Below are 12738 nucleotides of genomic sequence, written 5' to 3'. Positions count from 1 at the left end.
TGTATAAGGATTTACATCAAGTAGAAAAAGGGAAAAAGACCCCCTGGACAAGACACAGCTTCATATTAGCCATTCTTTGGAAAGATTTCTTACATTAAAAACACTGTGGATCTCAATGGAACTTGTGCCAAATTTGTTATGTATAGAACTTCATTGCTCAGAGTACTAGATTAATGATTTCTATGAAATTTAAATTATTAGAGTACAAGATTAGGAGGGATTTTAAACTGCTATACATTGAACTGCAGTGACATAGCAGTAGATAATAACCCAATTCATAAAATATACATATAATACATTGAGATACATGGTGAACAGGCGCTCATACATACACATATAGGCTAAGCAACTGAAGTCAATTGATCTCCTCCTCTACAAGCAGCCACTTCCATGTGACCTTTGGTGAGTTGTGCTCCCTTCATTTTCATCATCCCCATCAAGCTGCGCCAAGACCATGAGCTAATTAGAACCGCATCTGCATCTGGGCCAGCTCAAGGTTATTGGAACAATTGACACTATCATAATACTGAATAATTGAAGTTTGAAAGTTCACTGTTTCAACATTCAGAGGAACATAAAATGCCCAGAGGGCACTATAAACTCGGCGCACTCCATGCATGGGAGGACTAGCAATTGGCTCTGAATCCATACTCAACTGTAAAGGATTGAACTATTCAACTAGACTCAGGAATCCCTGAATCCAATCCCTCAGAAGTTTCACATGCAAAGACCTAATCCTCAGAAGAGTTCCTGCTGGACTAGGACAGGGACTAGCATTTAGGGTTACTAAGCCTGCTCCCCCACTTCTCTGTTGACAAATTTGGGGAAGTTTAGAAAAGGTCATCGACACAGTGGTACTGGTATAAATGAAAGAGATTCTTACACATTGTATGGCACGGTGATGATTTGCCTAAATCTGTAAAGCACAAACAGATGAAATCCATACAGAAAATTGCATGTGATATTACATAAGCAAAAAAGGGCAAGAAATTTTCTAATAATCAAAATACTAAGAAACACCATTCCCGCTAATGGAAGGAGGAGTAAAAACATTTCAAGATACAAAAATTTTCTTAAACTATAGTTGTATAAATAGAGAGAGAGGTCTGAAAATTTCTGTTAAGAGCAACGAAGTAAGACAAGGGAAATGAGAGTTCGACAGAAAATTAAGGAACATGGGCCTTCCTAGGAAAGGGCACCTTCCTGCAGCCTGCTTCCAAGTGAATTGGATCCTTCCCAAATTGCAGTTCTTGCAAGATATTTGTGAAGGAACAATGGTTGCAAAATACAAAAACTACATAACCTGCTTCATATTTTCAACAATCGACTAATTAAAACTTGAGAGAATTGAAAGCGGCTGTTTGGCATTGTCTTGAAGGCAGGTGTGGGAAGAGCCCATTCAGTGAGAATATTCAAATCTCCTCCCTCCTCTCTCTCTCCTTTTTCCAACAATTTTTCCTCTTCCTTTTTCCATTTCAGTATTTTAAATATTTTGATTTCTTCGACTCAATGACAGACTTTTTTGTGTAGGCATCCAAAGTGGAAACTCACGAGTTGCCATGGAATGAAAGGACTCTGGAATCTGAAGTGGCTTTGGAAACAGGGGAACAGGGATTGAATAAATGGAATTTGATGGGTAGACTGGGAACAATACCAGGACCTGATCACGCAATCTGCAGCTTGGTCCCTTGGATGAGGCCTGATATAGTGGACGTGAACAGACCTGTTTACCAATGTAGGTTTGAGCTACAAGATGTGTTCTTTCAGGCTCTCGGCTTACTGTTGGACCCTGCAACAGAGGGCAATTACGCGTTCGATGTGAAACTTGAAGATGGTAGGAGTGAGATGTTTACATACTTTGGTGCAAGATTGTCAGAAAGAATACCAAAGCGTACATCGATGATGTGGTGAAGGAATATGAGAAACTAGACGATGAGTGGAAATCAAGGAGTTTCGATTTGACATACCATGCTGCGGCACTCTTGCTTCCTTGGACCAAAGAGTGGAAGGCCAAATATGAGGAAATGGAGTTGGGTTGCGATGGGGAAGACGAAGACAAAGAAACTGAGATGGCTTATTCAGATTGGATTGAAGAAGAGTGCCCACTAATTTTTCTGATGGAAATAGTGTCGGGGGCCGTTCGACGCTCACCTCTTCGGCTTGGAAATAGCCTCACACTCACTATCTCATACCCTTGTCCTTATCATACCTGTTTATTGTTCCCTGTTCTTTTAAAAATGATATTGTGAACTGTTTTAAGATTTTTGTATTATTTTTCTATTGTTGAAACTCTGCGCCACATGGACAAATCTTCTTCAAACCTACACTGATCAGCAGCTCATGCTATGCCGAAATGCTGCAAAGAAACGAAATAACATTGCCCAGTAATCAGTTGCTTTTATTAAGAAAGAAAAAGCGGCGACCGATGAACAAATGAGACAGCACCAACATGTCTGAAACATGCAACAAAGTGCACACTTAGCGAGAGCGCGTGAAACGCATACGTATGGATCACTGTATATATAAAATATTGAAATAGCAATTTGAAATATATATATATATATATATAAACAGACGGAACCTTTTTGCAGTCATATAAACAGACGGAACCTTTTTGCAGTCAATTCCCCTGTTTTCCAACAAAGAGAGACCGTGACGTTTATTTGCCAAAATGTGCACAGTTCGATGTTTAAATCACACGGATCAAATGCAGACTTTTTTATTATTTTATTAATTTTTTAACATCATCTCTTTTCTCCATGCCTCTCTTCCTCCATCGACTCGCTCCTTCCCTCTTCCTCCCTCCCACCCGTGGCGGTTTAACACAGTATAAACTAATTTTAAATGACAAAAATTTGTCAATCACTTTTTTTTTCTCCATCATATTGGATTGAACTGAATGACTCTAAAAGGTTAGAATCATTATATATATATATATATATAAGTAAAAAAAAATGATGTTGTATGGTCCGATTGAAAGTGCATCCATCCGATAACTTAGACTGATAATTAAGTCCTGATCATTGAGCACGTGAAGTTGGGGTTGAATTTCTATTTCTGCAGCAATATGATCTTCTATTTTATGTTTTTGGCTTTGATTTCACATTTTTTGTTTTAATAGTTTATGTTTTCCAATAACTGTTACATTGGTGCTACTTTGGTTGTACTAAGATGACGTAATTGTAATGAAGAACGGAAAGATGTTCAGGGCAGTCGTCCTACTTTCAACATGATAGGATGTAAATATGTCAGGTTCATGTCACATGTAATGTAATAGCGTTAATACTTAATACAAGTTCAACATGACTGTCAGTTTCTTCACCCAAACGGATTTTACGAGCATGGCCACCGCCTCCGGCTACCCAAGAACCTTGCTTCGATATCTCGTGCTTTTAGAGGTCCTTTGATGGCCTTAGGACACGCAGAACGGAATGTGAGTGTCGTGGTTAGTTGAATTTTTTATCAAACGCTATCCGCAGTACATGGCGGAGAGAATGGACGATTGAACATGGGGTATAAATTAACCCCAGTTCTACATTGTTCCGAGCTAATAATCGGAACAACATGGAACAGAACACCTGCCTCGCTCCTAAGCGCGTCCCTCGAGTGCTCCCGAACATCCCTCACGTGCTCCCCATTTCTCCTTCTTCTCAGTCTCTCCCCCTTCTCTTTTGAGTCTCTCCCTTTCCACTGCTCCACGCCTCCCCTTTCCACTGCTCCACGCCTTTCTCCGCTGCTCTGTCTGTTGCTTCTTCCTCCATTCCATCAATCGATGGGTGTTGCTTCCTCTATTCCATCGACGACGGGTCATGCGATCACCTCATATCTGCAAGTCCATCGTTGGGTGAATAACTTTCTCCAGGTGAGGTCTGGTTCTCTTTTTTCTTCATGAAAGACAAACATTGGACAAAACAGATAGATCGGGCAAAACAAAAACAAACGTCAGACAAAACAGACATACACAAAACAAATGTCGAACATGAAAAACATAGTGTTATGTTCTTAAAGTCATCAAACGATGGACAATAAACATCATTGTCCATGAAGACAGGACAATAGTGTAATGAACAGGACGTTCTGTCTGTCCTGTTTCAATGGACAGCAATCAAACGACTTCTTAAAAAACGGGAACAAGAAACCCTTCTCTCCCTCTTCCACCTCCTTCCTCATCTTTATCTGGCGCCCTATTCGTTCGGCCATCTTGGCCTACAGGCTGCAACTCCTCCTTCTGATGTATACCACACCCCAAGAACGAAGCTCTACGCCTCTACCCCATCTGCTGCAGGCGACGGAAATCTCAGGTGGCAGTGGCGGAGCCAGCGTGGGGCTGGCGTGGGCGCTTGCCCACGCCAGCCCAAGATAGATATATATAGATTCATATATATGTTTGAATTTCACTAGTTTTATTTTATGTTTGTTCAATTGTTCTAATTATTTTTTGCTTTTTATATGATTTTCTTTATATTCGTTTAGGCATTACTTAGTCTATTTTTTTTTTTCAATATGCTTTTGTTGTTCTCATGTCAAGCTTTAGATGCCTTAATCGTGCCTAATTTGATTTTCAAGATCTATTTCAAATTTTAGATTTACAATACAGGTTAACTAAGAAAACGTGAACACCATTTATGACAAGAAAACGTGAACACCATTTATGACAGAGCCAAGCATTTAGTCCATTTACATATTAGAACAGTCACTTGATTTAGTTTGTTACATGTTGGTGCCTCTCGAATCTCGACTATAAGATCTTTAATTTCCATGATCTAAAATTTGAATCAGTATATATTAATGCCCTACAACCAAAAATTTTCTGAGTTCGCCACTTATTTATTTATGAATCTGCGATTACTTTCATAAGAGAAAAAGAAAAAGATCTCGACTCTACATCTGAAAAGGCATGTCATGTTAATCTCTGTCTTCTGATGTGTTCTCTGTGCTCGACAGCACATGCTTTGCTTCTACTCTTTCATGAGGACGAGTTCGATAGAACCCGATACCTTCCACTTGGGTCGCGCCCCACCACTTTCCTCTGCCTCCAGCCCGCTTTCACTAAATTAATCTCTCTGTTTCGGCGCAGCTCTTCGCTTCCGTCTCCTCTGCCTTTGCTGCTCCTGCCTCCTGCTATGCTTCTTTGTTTCTTTTCTTAACTATTTGTAGGAACTTAAGAGAAAGCGGTGAATCTGATAGCACTTAACGTATATGATTTTTTCAGTAGTGAATCTCAGTTTTCAAATTTGTCTAATTTATGAAGGATTTTTGTTTTGTTTATTTTTACATTAGTATCTTCAAATATTTGCTTTGTCCTATATGTGAGTGCCCCTTCTATGTGAAAATCTATGAATGGGTGCCCCATCCAGAAAACTTTTCTGGCTCCGCCACTGTCAGGTGGGTATTGCTCTGCGGAAGTGATTATAATAAAGAGTGGTTGGGCAAGGAACAAGATCGATGTTGGATCTTGCAGCGTTTAAAGAAGCATGAACACTTAATATTTATGGAGAGATGATCTCCTGAGCAATTTAGGGGACCTTCCATTTCCGGCGTCAACCTAATCTTTCTATTTTCTATCATCATGGACGCCTGGTTTTATCAAACTAGGAAACTAGATTTCGAGTACACTTGGTTTTAAGTTTGAACCAAATCGTTAGGGCGTATCGCATAAAAGAAAATGGCATCCAATAGTTGTATTATTAGATGGTATAAAATTTATTTACCGGGTTTATTGGATACATGTTCAATTCTGATAGAAATCTGAATCTGGTTACATGTAACAATCCGGATATGATTTTATATTCAGCTGAATTCGGCATTCCTATTGTTGATTCCTGCCAACATAGGGATACGAACCACTTAATCTCGTTATTTGCCTCTTTTATTTAATATTCCACATAGGATTTAATATTCGGATGTGCTTAGTTTAGTAGTTCAATATCAATATCCAGACTCTCTCTCTCTCTTGAGTAAAAAAAAAAAATGTAGTACACTAGATATTCAAGATAACTGCAATTGAATGCGTCTAAAACATAAAACTAAGGTTGCATTTTAAACATTCAATTGATAGGTTGTTTTAGTGATCAGATGCCACAAGGTTAGAGATGGGAAAGGAAAAAGACGGCTTAACTCGTTAGAAGCAAAACTTATATAAATATGACGAAATGTTGCACATTTGTGCTCGAAGCGTTTTTTGTGTAGAATTTTTCCAGGAAACCTCCATTTCCTCGGTCAGCAATTTATCAGTCAAGATAGTTACAGAATAAGGATTTAAGTTTTTGAATTAATTTTGGCAAGATATAATTAGTTTTAAAGAGTGCCAAGTTTAAAGAACTAACTTGCACTGAAAAGGCAAACATTTCGGCTCTCTCTCTTTCTCTGGTCTGTCTATGCCTTCCTAGTCAAAGATAATGGCACCGGATGTGAGAGGGTAAAAGAGAGTCATGTGTTAGCTACCTACTTCGACAAAAGAAGATGTGAAACCAAGTCCTTGCTCGTGAAACGTAAGTTTGAACAGTGTCTGAGAGTGATGGCAGAAGCTGAAGAAAACAATCAGTCTACCCAAGAACGAAGATAGGTAGGAAACACGCTGAACTGATAACGAGAACCATGGCATAGATTTGCAGAGTGTCGGCAGAATGAAGGATGTAAAACATGCTGAAAACTACCCAAGAAGGGACCCCCACGGCAGGGAAAAAACAGATTCTTTTATTTTAACATTGATCATGAATTTCTTTTCGTTTCTGTTATTACGGCTTATTCTGTTTAGTGCTGATTGAGTTCTGAGTAACAATCACTGCCCATACACCATCTAGCACTTTCGACTACATACTTACATGGTTGAAGGTATAAAATACGCTTGCATCAGAGAAATAATGCGACACTGGTAGTAAAAGTCATGGTCGAATGTTCGGAATTAAACTTTTGAAGTTTCTTCCATTGTAGTGCATCTAACTGCGATTCAAACTATGCTCATACTTGCAATATAAACAGTGGATTTGTCACAAGTAGATCGAGTAATTAAATTTGCAGTAAAGAATCTAATAAAAAAAATACAGTACCATAGTTGCTCTTCAGATGAATGATCTAATAGGTAAATACATTGTTCCAAATAATACAGCACAGGAGTTCAGTGTTTGTTTCAGATGATCCCATGAACTTGCTACCCTCGGTGCTTGGAATTGCATAATCTGAGAGAGAACGTATGATCAAACCACGCATGCAGCGAACTTGGTAGTCAGGACAGATGATGTTACCGTCACATACAGCAGAAGAAGCAAATACCAAGTTTAAAGTTGACAGCTGGTACGAATATGATTCCCGAAATGTTGCCAAGTTCTAGAACTTGATCTGTTTGAGCGTTCAGAGGTTGGATTTCCATGTAGTTGGCCAATTACAAGTGAATATTTTACAATGGCTATAGAGGCTTTTCGGATCACTCAACAATCAACATTTTGTGACACCACACATTATGCATTCTTCTGATCGGCATCCACTCTTTAGCTACCACCCTGTAATGAATTAGCAGTACAAACTTGGGATTTGATACGTTGCTAGAATTGACACAGTTGTGTTACAAATTAAACATTCAGATTCATCATCTACTGAACAGTCTGAGACCGTCACATTTGCAGCACACCTGCAACTCTTTTGGTGGAGCAACATTTGTCCAAGTCATACCATATCTAACTTTTAACGAAAAAAGCTGCTTCCAATCATCATGAGTTCATGTCAATGTTATATGCATTATTCTAGACGTTCACAAAACATTGGTTAAGAAATTTTGGCACTGGGTCCACTTACCAAGGTAATACAATACATGAAGATGCCCGCAGGCTACCATTCACTGAACGTGTGTAGAACAATATCAGCCGCTGCTTGTACAGATCCTTAATACCAGTGTCGCTATTGGTGAGCCTGGCAAAGGCAAAAAGAACAAAAATTTCACCATCCAGCTACGTTTTAGTAGACAGAATCTTTAATGCAACTGTGACCCAAATAGCCATGGCAAGTGAGTAAGAATTCTGAAATTACCATCAAATGGCTTCCAAGGCCTCCACTCGTTTATACACTGAAACTTGCATCCATGCAACCTAGATGATTCAGTACTTGATAGTTTATACCATGTCGATAAGAAGTAATTCCATAGCAAGCTCTTCCACTGCGTATGCCACAGTGCAGTTGCCTGATCTTGGATTTCACTTAAAAGCAGTACAAGAGATGGATGAAATTATTTGATTTACTTGTTTGCCAACAGGTTTCCAAAACAAGTATACCGAGTCAAATATCAAAATGAGAGTGCCCGGTAGGGCTGATAAAAAAAAGCCCAGATACTGATGTTCAGTATCATTCATTAAGAATGAAAACTTGTCGACAGATGGGTCAAAAAAAAAGAAAAAGGAAAAAAGATTACGAATGGCCCAAGCCTAAGCTCAAATTTTGAGAGCCAAATCAAGCAACCTATTCTTTTAGAATATATGAATGACATAACATATATATGTCTACCATAATGAGCAAAACATATGACATGCATAACGTGCACATAGAACTATAAGGTAAATGTATAAACAAGCAATGAATACATAATGTATGTGTATTGCTATTATAAGCCTAGTCAAGCTGAGCCAAGGCTGCTGTTCATCCTTGGCTCATTTATTTACATGTACGAGTCAACCTTTGCTCACCGAATCCCGTTAGATGATCTTGAACAAGCACTTCTCATGAAAATCTGAGATGAGCCACCAGCAGATCGGCTCATTTCCCGGCCCCAGATTGTAGATTTGTTTATTAAAGTCTTCACAGGACTACAGTAACCTCTTTCAGACATTTGGTTTGCAGACTTCCACAGTAAATTTCCAACAAAGATACAGAGAAGCGAGGCACATATAAGTGACAGATGTTTTACAAGGGGAAAATGGTATTGCATGATCATACTTCTGTTGTTCATGGATGTCTTGGCATGTGTCAATGTGTGGGTGAAAGCTATCAATACCCTATAGCTACTTACATGAAAGCATCTTATTAAGTATTCACATTCAATTATGGTTAGTAGAAGCACCAGACAGCGAATACGATCTTGATGCTTCATGAGGAAAACAAAAATAAGAATTGTAATGCACCAAAAAGCATAAATTGCGGAAGAAGTGTCACAAATGAACTGTATAATACAAAAATTTGCAGTGGAATTTCCATACTTCAATGCTGCCTATAGCATCAATTGAAGAAGACAACGGGACAAAAGTTACCTTATAAGGGATATTCCTGATCGGCACAAAAATATAGTCATAACATGAAACCGGCTTCCTTTATTTCCTCCTCGTCAGCAAACAAGGACCTGAGGTTAGACCAACTTTGCATATGGGCGGATAATGCAAATGTTACAAGATGATGCACTGTTTTCACAGTAAAAGCAGGAAGTTGATTTTGGTAAGAAAAGGTGCGCACCAGCATCATCAACCAGAAAACATGGGTCTCACTGTCAAGAATGAAAAGCATAATAAATACAGGTGACTGTTTGACTTTCAATCATTAACAAGCTTTACAAACTGGACCCATTTTGCTAGAGAGAAGCAGTACTCTCCAAATCCAGCATTTCCGTTGAAATGGAACAATCTCCCCTAGAGAGGTGACAAGGAAAACATTTCTTCTCCAGATTTCCAACCAAAGACTCAGAGGATTCTGCTTAAATAAAAGAACACCATTGAGTCAATCGGGTTGTGCCAAAGGGAACTCCGAAAGCAGTGGCATTGGGTACGCCTCAAACCTCTTGCAGACTTATCAAAAACTGGTTCCGTTGATCGATTCATCTGTCATGCGTTTGAATATGATTATTATTTCCACCTTTGTAGAGTTCAAGTTGGTAAATGGCCTTATGAATCAATTCCCTATGGAAAGGATGATGAGATGACTGCGACTTTAATCCGCCCAACGCATCGGCCTGCTTCAATTCCTCACTGTTGCTAACATGTATGGCCAAATAACAGAGAAGAACAACGGCAGCCGTCTGTACCTTTTCACCTGATTTCAATAGTCTCCCGAGAAGGGGGACCGCTCCAAACTCGATAATGGCCTTAGAGTGCTCTACGCAAAGGAAATTTTCTGGGTTTGCGAACTTCCCCAATGCAGATGCGGCCTCAGCCACCACACTCGTATCCTTATGAGACAAATTGTTCACGAGAGGCCTACGAACGCGAGTTTCTCGAGCAGGGAAGGTCCGAGACAAGGAGCCGATCGACTTCATGGCTGGACTTTGAAGCAACGGACTGCCGTCTTGTGTCAATCTGATAAGTTGGTCTACCACTGCTTTGGCAGCAGGGGAATTCGTCTTGAAAGTGGCCCGCCGGAGGTCTGCGTTCGCCTCGGCGGCAGCTGCAATCTCGCTGACAGCCATCAAGCAGTTGTACTGAAATTCTCCTTGCTCCTTCTCGATGATCTTCGCCAAGCACATCAACCCTCTGGTCTCCGTTATCCTGCGGCTATTTGCGTCGCTCCCCCTGGCCAGCATCCACATTGCCCTAGAGCAATTGACCATCAGCTCGGCCCTCACAGCCGGGTCCTCCTGCTCCAAATTCGCCAACTTGCCGCCGTCGTAGGGCCGCCTGCCCGCCGCTATCCCTTTTTCCTTGCTCACCCTGATACTCGACTGTACTAGCGAATGCATGTTGGTCGGCTTCGAAACGCTCACATCCTCCTCCATCCCCGAGGAGAGCACCAGCACCAGCGGCCTGATCGCATTTTCCCTCGCAAACTCATCCCTAGTCGAGGATTCATGTGCGGCCATCTCCGCCACGAGCGACGCCACCACCACCTGGACCGCCACTGGCGAGCTATAGAGGCACTGAACGATTGTGGGTACCGCGCGCTCTTCCGCAATCTGCCGTACACGCTCAGGGTTGGTCGCCAGACTGGCGATGGCCCTCGCAGCGGCGAGCTGAGCGTCGGGCAGAGCACCACCATCCTTCAATAGCTTCAACAAAGGGGCAACTCCACCTTCCTCGATGATTATCTTACCGTTGCGGGCGTTGTCTGCAGCTAGTGAGGCGAGGCCGTTGGCGGCGTCAATCCGATCGTCCAGGCAGCCGTTCTGGACGAGGGCGATATAGCTCCAAACCCAGGAGAGGATGGGGTCGGTGCTAGCGATGGGCGGGAGGCTGAGGCCGCAGCCGGAGGAGGAGGACGACACCTTGCAGACGTCAAGCAGCCACTCCATGTCGCCGTTGGAGTTTTCGAGAATGGTCGATACCTTGCGGAAGTCGGCGACGTTCGTGATGGTTATGAGCCGCATCAGGAAGAAGCTGCCTTTGCACTTGCGCACCAGGGCGAGGGCCCGGTCGAGGTTCTTGATGACTTCCATCACGATTCGGCGCATTGGGCGCTCGTACACGGCCGCCGGCGGCAACTGGGCGGCCGACCGCAGCATGTCCGCAAGAGAATCAACAAGACGGAGCACCTCGTAGCACTCCTGCTTGAAGGAGCCCGCCTCCTCCACGGCCTTGCGGATGCGCCCGGCTAAGAAGAGCGCCACATCGAGGGTCTCCTTCAGCGTCCTCTGCTGCTGCGGCTGCTCCTCCATCATCCCTCACAGACACCAATTAACTCCACCACCACCAGGAAGAAGAAGGAGAAGAAGAAGAACAGCAAGGGAAGAACTATTTTGCTAGCGATGTTGGGGATTGTTGGTGGAAATCAACAGTTCCGGCTGTTTATGGGATCACTTTGTTTTCTTCTTCTCGTGGGGCGAAAGATGACGGCATACGTGGCGCTGCCATTGGAGGAGCATTTCGTCTCTTTCTCTCTCTCCCCCTCTGTCTGGTATGGAGTGATGATGCAGCTTGTGTTCACGTTCCACAGAGTCGCTATAAAGGGAGGAAAGCAAGTTTGGTCGTCGGAGACGAAGTTTCCCATCTCCTTTTTGAGGAAAGCACACGCGGAAACACAGAGAGCGAGCGAGACGACGTTTCGTAACTTGCTCGCTAAGTCGCTTAAGCGTCTTGTGAATCTCTTGCAGACTCATTTCCAAATGGTTTTATCAAATAATTTGCAGACTCATTTCCAACAAATCGAAACAAAAATGGTTTCAATCTTCAAAGTAAAGAGCTTAAATCTGAAAAAATATATTAGAAACATAAAAAAGGAATTGAGAAAAAACCATTGCTAAAAAAAAAGATAGCAGCTATGATGTCAAGTCAACCTTAAATTTAATTGTTCATGTTTAAATGATAATAAATGTTGTAATAGTAAAAAAAACAATTAAATCAAAGCAACATGAAGCTAGAATGCATTAGTTTAACCATCACGAGTCTAGCTTCACACTTGGGCATGGCATGAACTATTCAAGCAGGATTGCAACGCTTTAAGATTCGGTTTGGATATTCAATCTATTCGGATGCAAAGTTAGGTAAAGTATCTGAAAGAAATAGGATCCGATGTGCTTAAGTTATGGTTCATGAAGCCTTTGCTTCAAGGGCGGCTTTGATTGCTTCAAATATAATTTTTTTTGCAATTTAAGAATTGTGGATTTAAGATCAGACTCTCTCCCCTCATATATCAGATCAAACCCTTCCTCTTTTCATCTTAAATCCAACGTTTTAATAAGGATTTTAAGTGTAGACCTTAGGTCTGACTTGAGATCCATAGCTTGATGAATCATGACTTTTATTATGGAATTTTTGCCACATTAGTAAAAGCATGTCATATTATATCCACTGATTTCAAATCTGAAGTAATCAAACACCCCAAGGGTCAAATAAG

At 41.4% G+C, this 12738-nt stretch overlaps 1 protein-coding gene and 1 long non-coding RNA gene across 2 annotated transcripts; both read right to left on the bottom strand.

Annotated features, from left to right (window-relative positions):
* Nucleotides 1–166: 166 nt before the first annotated feature.
* LOC126409939 (uncharacterized) lies at nt 167–2187 on the bottom strand. Its single transcript, XR_007572893.1, has 2 exons — nt 1968–2187; nt 167–1789 (listed from the first exon to the last, which is right to left on the bottom strand). It is a non-coding gene; the product is annotated as an uncharacterized LOC126409939 (long non-coding RNA).
* A 7080-nt stretch (nt 2188–9267) lies between these two features.
* LOC116250668 (uncharacterized) lies at nt 9268–11943 on the bottom strand. The gene has a single exon (XM_050076967.1). The coding sequence runs from the start codon at nt 11561–11563 to the stop codon at nt 9791–9793; it is 1773 nt and encodes a 590-aa protein (XP_049932924.1). The 5' UTR covers nt 11564–11943; the 3' UTR covers nt 9268–9790.
* Between the last annotated feature and the right edge of the window lie 795 nt (nt 11944–12738).

This window comes from Nymphaea colorata, chromosome 3, assembly GCF_008831285.2.
Source record: "Nymphaea colorata isolate Beijing-Zhang1983 chromosome 3, ASM883128v2, whole genome shotgun sequence".
Classification (NCBI taxonomy): domain Eukaryota; kingdom Viridiplantae; phylum Streptophyta; class Magnoliopsida; order Nymphaeales; family Nymphaeaceae; genus Nymphaea; species Nymphaea colorata.
Note: the sequence above shows the minus strand (reverse complement) of the source record. Positions and strands in the feature narration are given on the sequence as shown.

Bases quoted from the DNA above. Each gene is read 5' to 3' on its own strand.
- LOC116250668 (XM_050076967.1), bottom strand. From the start codon at position 11,563: ATGATGGAGGAGCAGCCGCAGCAGCAGAGGACGCTGAAGGAGACCCTC.